This window comes from Enhydra lutris, unplaced genomic scaffold (genome assembly GCF_002288905.1).
Source record: "Enhydra lutris kenyoni isolate GAN:26980312 unplaced genomic scaffold, ASM228890v2 scaffoldscaffold12, whole genome shotgun sequence".
Classification (NCBI taxonomy): Eukaryota; Metazoa; Chordata; class Mammalia; order Carnivora; family Mustelidae; genus Enhydra; species Enhydra lutris.
The window spans coordinates 54,623,637-54,635,182 of record NW_019154096.1 but is presented as its reverse complement, the minus strand read 5'-3'; the positions used below and the strand labels follow the sequence as shown (position 1 = coordinate 54,635,182).

The 11,546-nt window shown below is 56.2% G+C and overlaps 1 protein-coding gene across 3 annotated transcripts in view; it reads right to left on the bottom strand.

Moving 5' to 3' along the window:
• Positions 1-2,455: 2,455 nt before the first annotated feature.
• The window catches only part of LOC111145420 (SUFU negative regulator of hedgehog signaling), a 114,351-nt gene continuing 105,260 nt past the window's right edge, over positions 2,456-11,546 (bottom strand). For 2 of the 3 annotated variants that reach the window (XM_022500296.1, XM_022500297.1), the window contains exons 11-12: positions 7,985-8,053; positions 2,456-5,604 (exon numbers count right to left, since the gene is read on the bottom strand). In XM_022500296.1, coding sequence (XP_022356004.1) covers positions 5,515-5,604; positions 7,985-8,053 — 159 coding nt within the window. In that variant the 3' untranslated portion in view covers positions 2,456-5,514. Of the gene's footprint in view, positions 8,054-11,546 lie in introns of all 3 variants that reach the window. The other variant, XM_022500295.1, reaches the window with a different exon arrangement.

Here is an 11,546-nt window from a genome sequence, read left to right as displayed (position 1 = left end):
AAGGCAAGGGAATGGTTCTCAAGTGAAAGCTTGATGCCGTAAACCTCGAGCATTCCAAATCCCAAGAAGAGTTTTGGGGCTTTTCCCCTTGTTGTTCTGTCTGCCTGGAGAGCTTTTGAAAATAAATCTCCTCTTCTTTTGTCCTTCGTCTTTAAGCATCCTTCAGTTTTGACCTGGATGTCACTTCTTTCGGGAAGCCTTTTTTAATCTCCCAGACTGGGTTGGGTACATTTTCTATGTCCGTTCCCTAGCCTAGACCTTTAATAAAGGGTTAACGCTAATTGAGCAATTACTATGTGGCAGGCATCTTATGTATTATCTCATATAATCCTTGCAAAAACTCTGTGAAGCAAGTATCCATTTGCAGATGAAAAAAACCTGTCCAAAGTCACACTGACCACCGGTGGAGTCACGGTAGGACAGAAAGCAGCTGATGGTCTTCCTCCTTCATGGCTCTTCCTTGCAGTTGTTTCCTTGTCTGTTTTCCCCACTGCATGACACATTTCTTAAAGCCAGGCCTGTGTCCAGTCTCCCAGCATAGAGCAGAGGGCCTGGCATGCATTTGTTGAAAGGAGGAGTGAATGAACACAGACCGTGGACACCCACCAGGCATCTTGCCCATTTCCCCCATCCTGGCCTTAGCTCTCTCCCAAAGACTTCCCGGGAGTAATGAGAAGTCATGGGTCAGTCCCATGGTGCCCCCACAGAAGGGGCCTGGAGATGGTTGCCCTCCCAGACCACATCCTGACCTGCCCCCACTGCAGCCTTGGGACAAATCTCTCCCTTCTCCTGCCCAGGACAGCACTCCCTAGCCCCCCACCCTGACCTCCCCACCTCCTCCGGGGTCTGTAGCCAGGCAGCTACCTCAGTGCCTGGCAGCCTGGGTTGACTCACTTCCCTTCACATTCTCCTTTTGGTTAGGCCAGTTTGGCAAATCTCTTACGCTCCCTAGTCCGATGGCTCTGGAGCCTGTGGGTCCCCCTCACCCAGGGCCCCTGACATCCTCCCACCCCACACAGGGCAGAGCAGCAGATGCCTGGAGGAAAGTACAGGCCTTTCGGAGGTGACATTATACAGATCACGTGGCAGATTTCTCCCCTCCCTAAATCTAGGGTGGGGTCTCTGCTCTAGGCCCAGGAGCCTCTTTGCGGGAAGAATCTCGGCCTAGTCCTATCTCCTGGAACCACCTAAATGCAGAATCTTGCCATTCTGCGCTCTCTGGGACTGGAGCTCCACTCTGACCCCAGGTCCTTCTAGGCTGGTCAGATGAGGAGGATTAGATAATCAGCCCTTCCCTCCACCCGCCCCCCCAATCTCCAAGGAGAAAAGAAAAGGTGAATGGGTGTGGCCTGGGCCGCCCTGCGATTGTCAGTCCAGCTCTGGGCCCTCTCAGTTCCCTTGCTCTGACTGCCAGACTGACTGAGGGCCCCGGGCAGGACCTGTCCCACTGCTCCAGGGGCCCGCCACACAGTTCAGTAGGAGGTCACAGGGGAAGGAGTACTGACCTTGGCCTGGGGAAAGTCCCCCAGATAAAGCTGGTTCTCAGAGGACAGAGTCCCTTCCCAAGAGCTGACACCTGCTGTCCCCTCCCTTCTTGTGATCCCCCCAGGACTTCTGCCACGAGCCCAGCAAACCCGAGCCCCAACCCGAGCACCAGGAGCCACGGCCCCACTATTCTCCGAGACAGACAACAGGGTCTAGCAGGAAGGGGAAGAACGCGGGAAGGTTTAGAGCAGCCCTGTAGGTTCTGGAAAGGCTGTCTGGGTGCAGACCCCCTCCTGCCTGCCTCTAACGTCCCCAGGCTGTTGCCATCTCCCCACGGGGATTGGGCTCTGATGTGCTGTGCCATGTCCTGGAGAGTTAGGAGCTGGGCAGTCCGGGGAAGGGAGATCCACTACCTCCTCACCAAGGCCAGGCCCAGAGGGGCTCACAGGGAGGGAGGGCTGCCTTCTGGGTCACCCAGTGGGTGTGATGGTTCTGAGGCTGCCCATCCACCCCGGGAGGTTGAATTGAGATGGTGAGGGGAGTGGCCATCTCCTGACCCGAGCTGGAAGGGACACAAGAACTCTAAAGCTGGAGGGATGGAAGGCCCACCTTCCCAAGGGGAGAGGGCTTTTTTGGTGAGAGGAGAGCAGAATAGGAAGAAAGAGGGTCTCGACCCAGCCACTCATCTTCCCAGACCTGTTTCTTGCTCCTACTCCCCCGCACCCCCATGACCTTAGAGGAATTCAAGATCAGTGAAAGGGAGCCTGCAGAGTCATTTCTGCAGGACTCCAGAGTCACCAGCTGCATGATCCTGCTCTTGGACACCTCCATGCCCAACAACAGTCCTCGAGGACCTTCCCCCATCCCGGCTCCTTCTCCGCAGCTGAGTCCAACCCACTCCTCTGCCAGGGCCCCAGGCTGGCCTCTCCCCTACTCCAGGCATCCAAAAAGGAGCACAAGATCCAGGCACTTCTGCAAATATGTTTAATGCACTTAGATTACACAGAGGAAGAGAGAGCAAGAAGGAAACGACATCTAAGTGAGTCACCCAAAAATTCTTACAAAAGTCCCAGGCTGGCTGCAACCCCTAGGATCTGAGTCGCCGCTGACGTTAGAAACTAATATAAAATTTTACAAAAGACTGCTCATTGCAGCATTCAGTTACTTGTACAAAAGGAGAGCTCTCTCTACAGGGCTCCCAACTTGTAACAGGGACCCAGGCACCCCACCTGGTGTGGGGGACCCAGAAGCCAGAGAGGAAAGACACTGCATAAAAAAATACAGTCAAGGGAGTTCTCTACTGGTTTGCCCCATAGGGGCACCAACCTTTGGGGTTTCTTTCCCTGCTCTCATCTCAATCTCAAATCCCAGTCCCAAGACCCTGTGTACATTTTTAAAAATGCTCTAGCCCTTTAGACTTTCCCCAAGGCTTCTGAGTCCCTGCCTGAAGCCTTGCCTTTGCAAGAGGAAGAGAAAGGCAGGAAGAGGCACCAGTTCCCTGGCCAGACCTGAGACCTTGCACAAGCCGCTCTGCCCCTCAGAATGACAGCTGGGTCTGCAGTCTTCCTACAGCCCACACTGGACCTGAGGAGTCCGAGAGTCTGCCATGTGTATGCACGGGGGGAGCCCCTTCCTCCCAGAGCCTGAGCCACAGGGACCTAGAGGGAGGGGACAGGACTGGGCAAGCCAAAGAGAAGCCACGAGGAAGAGGCAGATTTAGGAGGGAGATGTACCTCCCCAGCTCACTATGTCAGGGCTCCCAGAGCACTGCAGGGAGGGAAGTGGTACATTTAGTGAGTACCCACTGTGTGCCAAGTGCTGTGCCAGGCACACTATGGGGTTGGCCTCACTTGGTCCTCAGTGAGGGTCCCCCTCACCAGCCAGAAGCTCGGTGGAGAGCCCCCTCCCAGAGAAACCTCTGGAAGGCCTGGTCAGAGACGGTGGGTACTCTGTGACTCGTCCAGAGCCAATGCACCATAGGGAAAGGAGAGGGAGGCCTGGCCCCAGCCAGACCTAGGAGGTTCCTGACATCACAGGGCAGGAAGGGGCCACAGGCTTCATGGGCTCACAGTCTCAGAGCTCACCTGCCTTCCGCCGGTTTCCCATAATGATGACTAAGCTTAGCTCAGAAGGTACCCCCCTCCCCATCAGCCAAACCAGGCAGGCAGAGGCAGGTCCCCAGAAAGAAAGGCTCTGTGGCGAGGTGGGCCAGGGTGGTGCAGAAGGGAGACAAGTTGACGGCCCCTCTCCTGCCACGACGCACTAGCTGACAAGCGCTGCCAGGGCAGGGAGAGGCCGTGGTGGGTGGCGGCCACAACATGTCCTTTTGGAGAAGTCCTTGGAGCAAAAGGCACAGCTGCTGCCGACACCAGGTCCAGAGGAGCTTCGATCTTGGTTGGTGAGGCCCAGAGCCTTGCTCTCCCAGTATGATCCACCTGGAAGCTCTGAGTTTGATGGTGTGAACTGGGCAACCCTGAGGGTTTGTGTGGAGAAGCGGCCAGAGCCTCGTGGCCCCTTGGAAGTCCAAATCTTGCTCCCTGGAGTGCCCAGTCTCTGCCCTCATGACCCTCTTCATCAAGGGGTCCTTCACCCCATGGGCCACCTGTGGCACTGCTGTGTGCCCGTGTGTGCAGTCAGCAAGGCCCTGACAGCCCAAAGGACTTGGCTTTGGAAAGGCCTAAAAGGGGATCTTGAAACAGCAGTCCCTAGAGTCAAGGGTGAGAGGGCACAAAGGGGGCTTGTTGATTCCAGGTCAGAAGTGGTAGACAACCCCAGAGGAACCCCAAACCCATGGGCCAGAGATAGGTCTATTTCCGGGAGGAAAACCACGAGATCTGCAGTAGCGGGGCAAGAGACCGGGAGAGACCAGGATGCAGAAAAAGAGGTATAGGGAATGACGTGGAGAATGGGGAATGAAAGACAAGAAACGAATGGACGCTGGGAGGCTGAGGGTGGCAGAGTGCAGTGCTTGCAAAATTAAAGTGAGGGACATGGTGAGAGGTTGATTTTTCCATTTTTAATATGCCAGAGTTCTGCAGCCTGGAGGCTGGGAGGCCCAGAGGAGGAGGAAATGGAACAGAAGTGGTCAAAGAGCTGGAGACCTAGGCCCTGAGTGGCAGGTGGCGATGGTCCTCACCCTCTCTCAGGCAGGCCTGGCTGGGTGGACAAGGCCTGGAAGATGAGGCTGGGCTGCCAAGTCTCTGGGACCCTGGTGGTCCTTGAACTTTGCCAGGGGCTGAGTCCGCCTGAGAACCAGCGGTACCTCCTCCTGGCCCCAGTTGGCTAAACCAGGCTGAAGGCGGCATGAGGGCGCAGCTCGGCTCTCCCCTGCCCCAGGCTCCACAAGGCCTGGCTGGGAAGAAATCCACCTTTCTGTGAAGCTGGCTCTCTGGGGCCCTGGGCTGGCAGGTGAATGGAACCCTGGCACCTTCTCTGGTGGTGGCTCAGGGGGAGACCAGCTCAGGCCCTCGTCTGAGAAAATGAGAAAGTTCATCTGGGAATTAAGTTCTGTTTAAAAAACATTATATACACGGCTTCTGGACATCTCTGAAGACCAATAAAATACCATCCGGTTTCGACAAAATAAAATAAGGAGGAAGAAAACCAAACACGATCAGCGGGATTGTTCTGGGGCCAGAGGACCAGGCCTAGCACAGGCTTCCCACAGGAGAGCTGGGCCCTGCGTGCAGCAGCCACTCCACTTCCTCCTGCCGGCCGGCGTGGCAGGGGAGAGGCGAGAACGAGGCCTGTCTCCACCGAAGGGCACATTCAAGGTCCAGAGTCAAATCAAACCACAACAAACTGTGGCAGCAGCAGGAGGGGAAGGTTTGCGTTTGCCCACTCCCAGCCCAGGGAGGCTTGGCCGGCTGGGGGGTGAGGCCCCTGAGCTGCAGGTGAGGTGGGGGCGCTGCGCAGTCCTCCTCACACGTGTCCTTTTATCTGTGGGAACCGCGTTTGCGCAGCTGTTACAGCGGAAGTCACCGGGGAGCCGCTGGGCTCGCCCTTGGCCCCTGCAGGGCCCAGCCCAGGCTAGTGCAGTGGGCTGTCGAACACCACGTCGGGCAGAATGGAGACTTTCAGCTTCTTCTCAGGCCAGCTGTACTCTTTGGGAAGTTTGAACTGTGGAGGGAGCAAGCACAGAGCCAGAGCGCATGCGGTTAGCACCACTCCCTGCCTTCTGTCCCAACCGCCGGAAGAGAGCCTGGGCCCGCGCCCTGTCTCCTAGGGGCTGGGGGCACAAATGGCTACCAGTTGCAAATGCTAGTCCCAGGTGGGGGGCTGGGGTTAAGCTGTGTGAGCTCGTGAGCTCGGTGACCCCTTCTTTCCCCTTGCCCTGCCAATAATTAACTGGGGTTGGAGGAGGCATGTTTTCTAACTCTTTCTTGACTCTGCTGACCTCCCTCCAGCTCACTTCCTTGGTTCTGCCTCCAGCCACAAGCATTTGAGGAATCTGCTCCCTGAGGCCCTGGGGCTGAGGAGTGGGGGGCCGGGGGGAGGGTGCAGATGCTACAGGGAAGTGGCTTGAGGTCTGGAACTCTGTGGTCCTGTCCTGGCCATGACTTTGCTTGCAGGGGCTGATGCAGAAGGACCCCAGAACCTGCCCTCTGTGGCCTTTGCCAAAGGGTCCAAAGGGAAGGAGGTCCTGGCTTGGCCTCGGTGGGAGGAGAGGAGCAGGACAAGGCTGGCCGGAGGTGATTTCTTGGGCCTGGTGCCTCCCCATCACACTCCTCTTTGTTCAAGCTCATCTGTTTCCCAAGGAGAGTGGAGGCTCTTTCTGCCCCCACCAGGGATCACCGATCTGCTGAGGGTCCTGTGTCTCAGGCTTCTGTCTGGGGTGTGGGACAGAGGCTGGTAGATTTGACTTCCTCTGGCACACAGCTGGTGTGCTCACTAGATGCTCACTGCCTTGAAAACAGGGTCTGCCTTTTACGATTCCTACTGTTCCAGGGCTAGGTGAGAAGTCAGACCGGGCTAGAAAGGAAGGAAGGACGGGGCCCTAGGCCTGCCTAGAGCCAGGGCTGGAAGTGGACAGGCCTGATACTTCCTGGCTGGCCCCCACTCCTTCCCTCTGATGGGGGACTTATCCAAGCCAAGACCAAAGTGGAGAGTGGGGCTGGGTATGAGGACAGCCTCTGGACAGAGAAGAAGAAGAAGAAGAAGAAAAAAGTCATTTTTAGTGACCTACTTTCCTAAGCTCCCCCTGGCTCCTGTCCCTCCTGCCTGGACTGTCCCCCTCCTACCTCCTCAACACCCAAGCTCAAAGCAGCGGTCTGGTGCACTACCGTCCCAGTGCGACACGGCCGGCCTCTCTGGAAGCACTTCTGGGCAGCTGGCTCCGGGCTGACTGAATAGAAGCCAGGCCTCAGGGACCAGTGACTCTCGGGGTTGACTGGCTTGCACGGACCAAGGACTTGGTGGCTCTGGAATACGTATCAGTGAGTTAACTTCTCAAGCCACATCCCAGAGGACAGAGGCGACCTCAGGCTCTGAGGAGCTGTCATCCACCTGGAGATGCGGACAGGAGATGCGGACAGGACAGGCTCACCCTCACGCTCTCCTCCACCTGGTGGGTGTTGGAGGCCGCCGTGTCCCGGCTGATGCGGCCCAGGGAGCCCCGGCAGCCGGATGCTCCAGGCCCGGCTGAAAGCTAGCTCCTATGCGGCCTTCCTCTGGCTTGAAAGGCTGGCCCCTGGGAGGTGAAGGAGCTCTTCCCCAAACACGCTTCCCGGCAGAAAGGGCTATGGAAGGGTCTGTCTTTGCCACAGGCAGGGGAGGGCCCAGAAGAGCTCTCCAGAGGCCTGGTGAGGTTGCTAATGTTCCACTAACCTATGGGGCATTGAGGCCAGGAAGGCTCAGATCCCACTGGGGTGCTGCTTAGGAGGAGGCCGGGGGGAGGGGAAGGGACTTTCCAGGATGAGGTAAGTCCCTGCAAATAAGGATGCCAGGAACAAGGAAGAAAAACAAAGGGGATTATGGGCTCCATTCCTGTACCCCACATGGGTAGCCAAGGAAGGCACAAGCCCCCACCTGGCCGGCCAGATCCTCCAGCTGGAAGAGGCGGACCAAGAGGGGAGAGCTCATGGCTGGAGACTCGAGAAAGGAGGCCAGCTCCTGGGTGGCCTGAGGCGAGAGCAGGAGTCCCTTACTGCCCACCAGAACTCCCCAGTGGAATGTTCTCTGGCAGCGGGCGTGGGATTTCTGTTCAGAACCTGCCAGGCAACAGCAGGGGCTGGGGAAGAACTACCAGCCCATAGGCCCTGGCTGCCTCTTCAGTGAGGTTCTCAGGAGCCGCTAGTTCAGACAACTGGCCAGGTGTCCTTATGACAGCTGGCCTGAGAGGTGCGGGGGGTGGCGGCGGCTGGGGAACCGGAAACAAAGCTGTTTAACACCTACAGGGTCTCCTCTCCAGCCCTTCCCCACACCTTGGAGACTGACAGACCGAAAGACACACACGGGCTCCTGGAGACTGGAGGCCACTGTTAGAATGAAACAGGCTTACTTCCTCTGGAGAAGTCAAATCTTCCAAGTCCTCCAGCATTTTCTCTACAAACTCTTCAGTCAACAGAATCTGGGAAGAAGGCACAAGACAAGCATTTATTATTATTTTTTAATATATGGTCTTTTTGCCAACTGCCAAGCCACAATTCTTTCTTCCGGCAATGAAGAAGCAGTGAGCCTATTCTAGGGACAGAGGGCAGTTCTGGAAGCCTATCTCAGACCATTGTTCTCCATGCCCCCCACCCCACCTGCCTGCAATCCCGCAGGGACCAGGGCAGGGAAGGAAGGGGGTCAGAGGATGATGGGGAAGCAAGGGGGGAATATCTGGAAAGAGAGCAGTGCTGGTCCCCTGTAGGGCTATGGGCCGGGCAGTGTGGGCCTCCCACATGCTGCAGTGCAGGAAAGGGGCAATGGAGAAGTGGGTGGCTGGGCAAGAGCAGTCACCAATGTCCTCCGGGCCCCGCCAGGCTCCCATGTTCCCCCTCATTCCCGACTTGGTAGGACAAAAGGAATCTGTTTGGATTTGGAATACAAGCCTTGTCTGGAATCTGGATGTGCCCCTGAAGGTACATCCAAGAATGTCTCTCTCATTTTACAGCAGAAAAGGCGCTCTCAGATCCTGTTTCCATCTGCAGTCTCCACAGTTTCTCAAGCCGGAAGCTCCCAAACCCCTGTCCTGCTGACCCCATTCAGCCACTGAGTTCTTTACAACTTCCTTTGAGAAACCTCTTCTCCGGGTCACCTCTCAGTTGTCCCACTTCGCTGTTCTAGTCTGACGCCTTGTCACTTCCTGCTTTGAGGCCTGGAATGGCCTGATCCCACTGTTCAGTGGGCACAAGCCCCACCCTCACAGGCCTTCCTCAACCTGATGGGCCATCTCTTCCCAGCTGGCTCCTCTGCTCAGGCTGGCTCTGCAGAGTCAGGCCAAGCTCACACCAGGCCTGCACCACACCGGACCCAGGGTGAGAATGTCTCTCCTCTTCCCAGTCCGACCCTTCCCTCCACTCTCCTCCCTGTGCTGGCCCACAGGGCCTCCTGGCCTCGGCACCAGACCCTTCCAGAGCCCCAGGCTGTGGCCCCAGCTGCCTCTGCTTTGCCTCCTCCAGCAAACTTTGACTACCCTGGGTGAGGCACAGAGGAAGATGGACAATAGGGTGAAGACCAAGGTGAGTGACTCCTCTGAGGGAAAACCCTCTAGAAAGGTAGGGATCAAGAAAATACTCCTTAGGTTTCCCCTGGGAGTTGTCCACTCTCGTAAGTGGAGTCTACATACATCTGGAATATAGCCAGCTTGTGAGAGGAAGTGGAATGGCCCGGGAGAGCAGAAGAGCAGCAAGTGGGGTTGCTGGGGACCACATAGGGTGGAGGACTCAGAAGGAAGTCGAAGGAGTGGAGGTGGGAGCAACGAATAAGAAGCCTGAATGAGGGGCGCCTGGGTGGTTCAGCGGGTTAAGCCGCTGCCTTCGGCTCAGGTCGTGATCTCGGGGTCCTGGGATCGAGCCCCGCATCGGGCTCTCTGCTCAGTGGGGAGCCTGCTTCTTCCTCTCTCTCTGCCTGCCTCTCTGCCTGCTTGTGATCTCTCTCTGTCAAATGAATAAATAAAATCTTAAAAAAAAAAAAAAAAAAAAAAAAAGCCTGAATGAGCCAACCTGAGCGCTCATGTACCTTGTCTCCTTTAGTCTCCTTCCAGATGAGGAAACTGAGGTGCAGACAGGTTGTATAATGTGCCCAGTGTCACATGGCTTGTGAGGGACTGAGATAAGACCATATCCCAGTTCTACCTAGACTCTAAAGTAGCACCTCGCGTGTAGCTTCCACATCCGGGGCTCTTCTCCCCACAGCCCTGATGCCTTTATTCACTCTTCCGCTCATCTGCCCACTGATCTACCCAATTCCGCAGCACTCCCCAGGCACCTTGGGTGGGCCCGGCCCTGCGTGGGGCCCCCAGGGACACAGGCATGAAAGCCGTCCATGCTCTACATGGACACGTACCCTCTCTTGGTTGACAGGGAGCCAAAGGACATCTCCTTCCCAGGCTGCAAGCCCTCAGTCAGCAGCAAAATAGCTCTGACTACTGGCCCCCATCTCATCAGTTTTTTTTTTCTGTTTCAGGAGCTCAGGCCTCCAGTGAGGACAGAGACAAGATTTAGACAGGCAAAGTCAGTCCAGGGAATGCCAACCTGAGGTGGCCCCTCCCACCCCCATTCTTCCTCCAAGTGCCCCAAAATGGGACTGGGTGACCCTTCTTCCAGACTCCAGTGACTCTTGCCCCATCACACCCCAGTCTTCCCACTGCCAGAGCCCTGGCTCCTCCTCTTACCCCAGGGTTCCCCCCCAACCCCCCACAGTCCTGTTTCCCTACCAGTTATCACCAGTTTGCTTGAGCAGTACAAAAGTCACATTCATATTTTTGGCATTTCCGGGGCTTGTTGCCATCTCTGCAAATGCTAGCACAAACACAAGCATACCTAAAACCCAATGATATGACAACGGCTCCAGTCTGGGCCAGGCCGCGCTGATTTCTAACCCACAAATAATTTGGAGGGAGGATCTTTCTGCCAGGAAGGTAAATAGGCCTGGGACTGGAGCGCTGGGGCTGAGGTGGAGGGGAGGGTTCACAGGGACCACGACCACCCCGTGAGACCCCTGAGTGCTGTTTTCCATCAAGGGGCAAGGTGACCCCACCAAGGCGGAGCTCAGTCCCAAGTCAGTTCCTCCGAAGGAGGTCTGCACTAGGTGGCGGAGAGAGGGTGCCTTATGCCTTATGGCTGTGAGCAGAACTGCCACCAGCGCGTACCATCTGTGTGTGGACTTGTTTTATCCTCAGCTGGGGGAGGGGATGGCAAGACCAGGAAAGGGAACAAACCCTGGTTGCTCCTCAATTTTCACTTTTGGTGACTTGCTGGTTCCCGCTGGAAACTTCACATTATTTTAAAAGAATTAAACAGAGAAAATTATACACAATATCTGCATGATATTAAGGGTGACATTCCCTGCAAAGAAACACGACAGACTGTCATAGCTCCAGGCGTCTAATTTAATTTCCTTTGGGAGTTAAACCTTAGAAGCTTGGATTGAACAAACAGGCCCTGTTCTTTGTATATTTCAGACCTGGAGCTGAGAATGTTAACAGATCTTATCAACAGGACACTGGAGATAGACAACTGTGACAGAGCAGCTCCTGGGCGCTCTCCCCGCAACAGACGCGCCGTTGTGATGCAACTGTGGGAAAAGCTGGGGCAGTCTGGGGCTTGAGGCGCTGGAAGCTCACTGGGTCCCCAGGGGGCTGCCTGGCTCTGCCACAAGTAATAACAGGACGGCTACGGTGCCAGTAGTAACAGTGACACTACTTCCAACAGAAGCAGCAGGAGCCTCCCCCATGTGCCGGGCACTGGGCTAAGGGCTCGAGCCGTCCCATTTCACTGAGCCCTCCCGGTGGACCTGCTGAGGAGGTAGCTATTACTTCCATTTTGCAGACGAGCAGGTGGTGAGAGGAGACAAGGCTCCTGGACTTTAAAACAGTGATCTGACCTCACTGCGGTAGAGGATACGCTTTTCCTGGG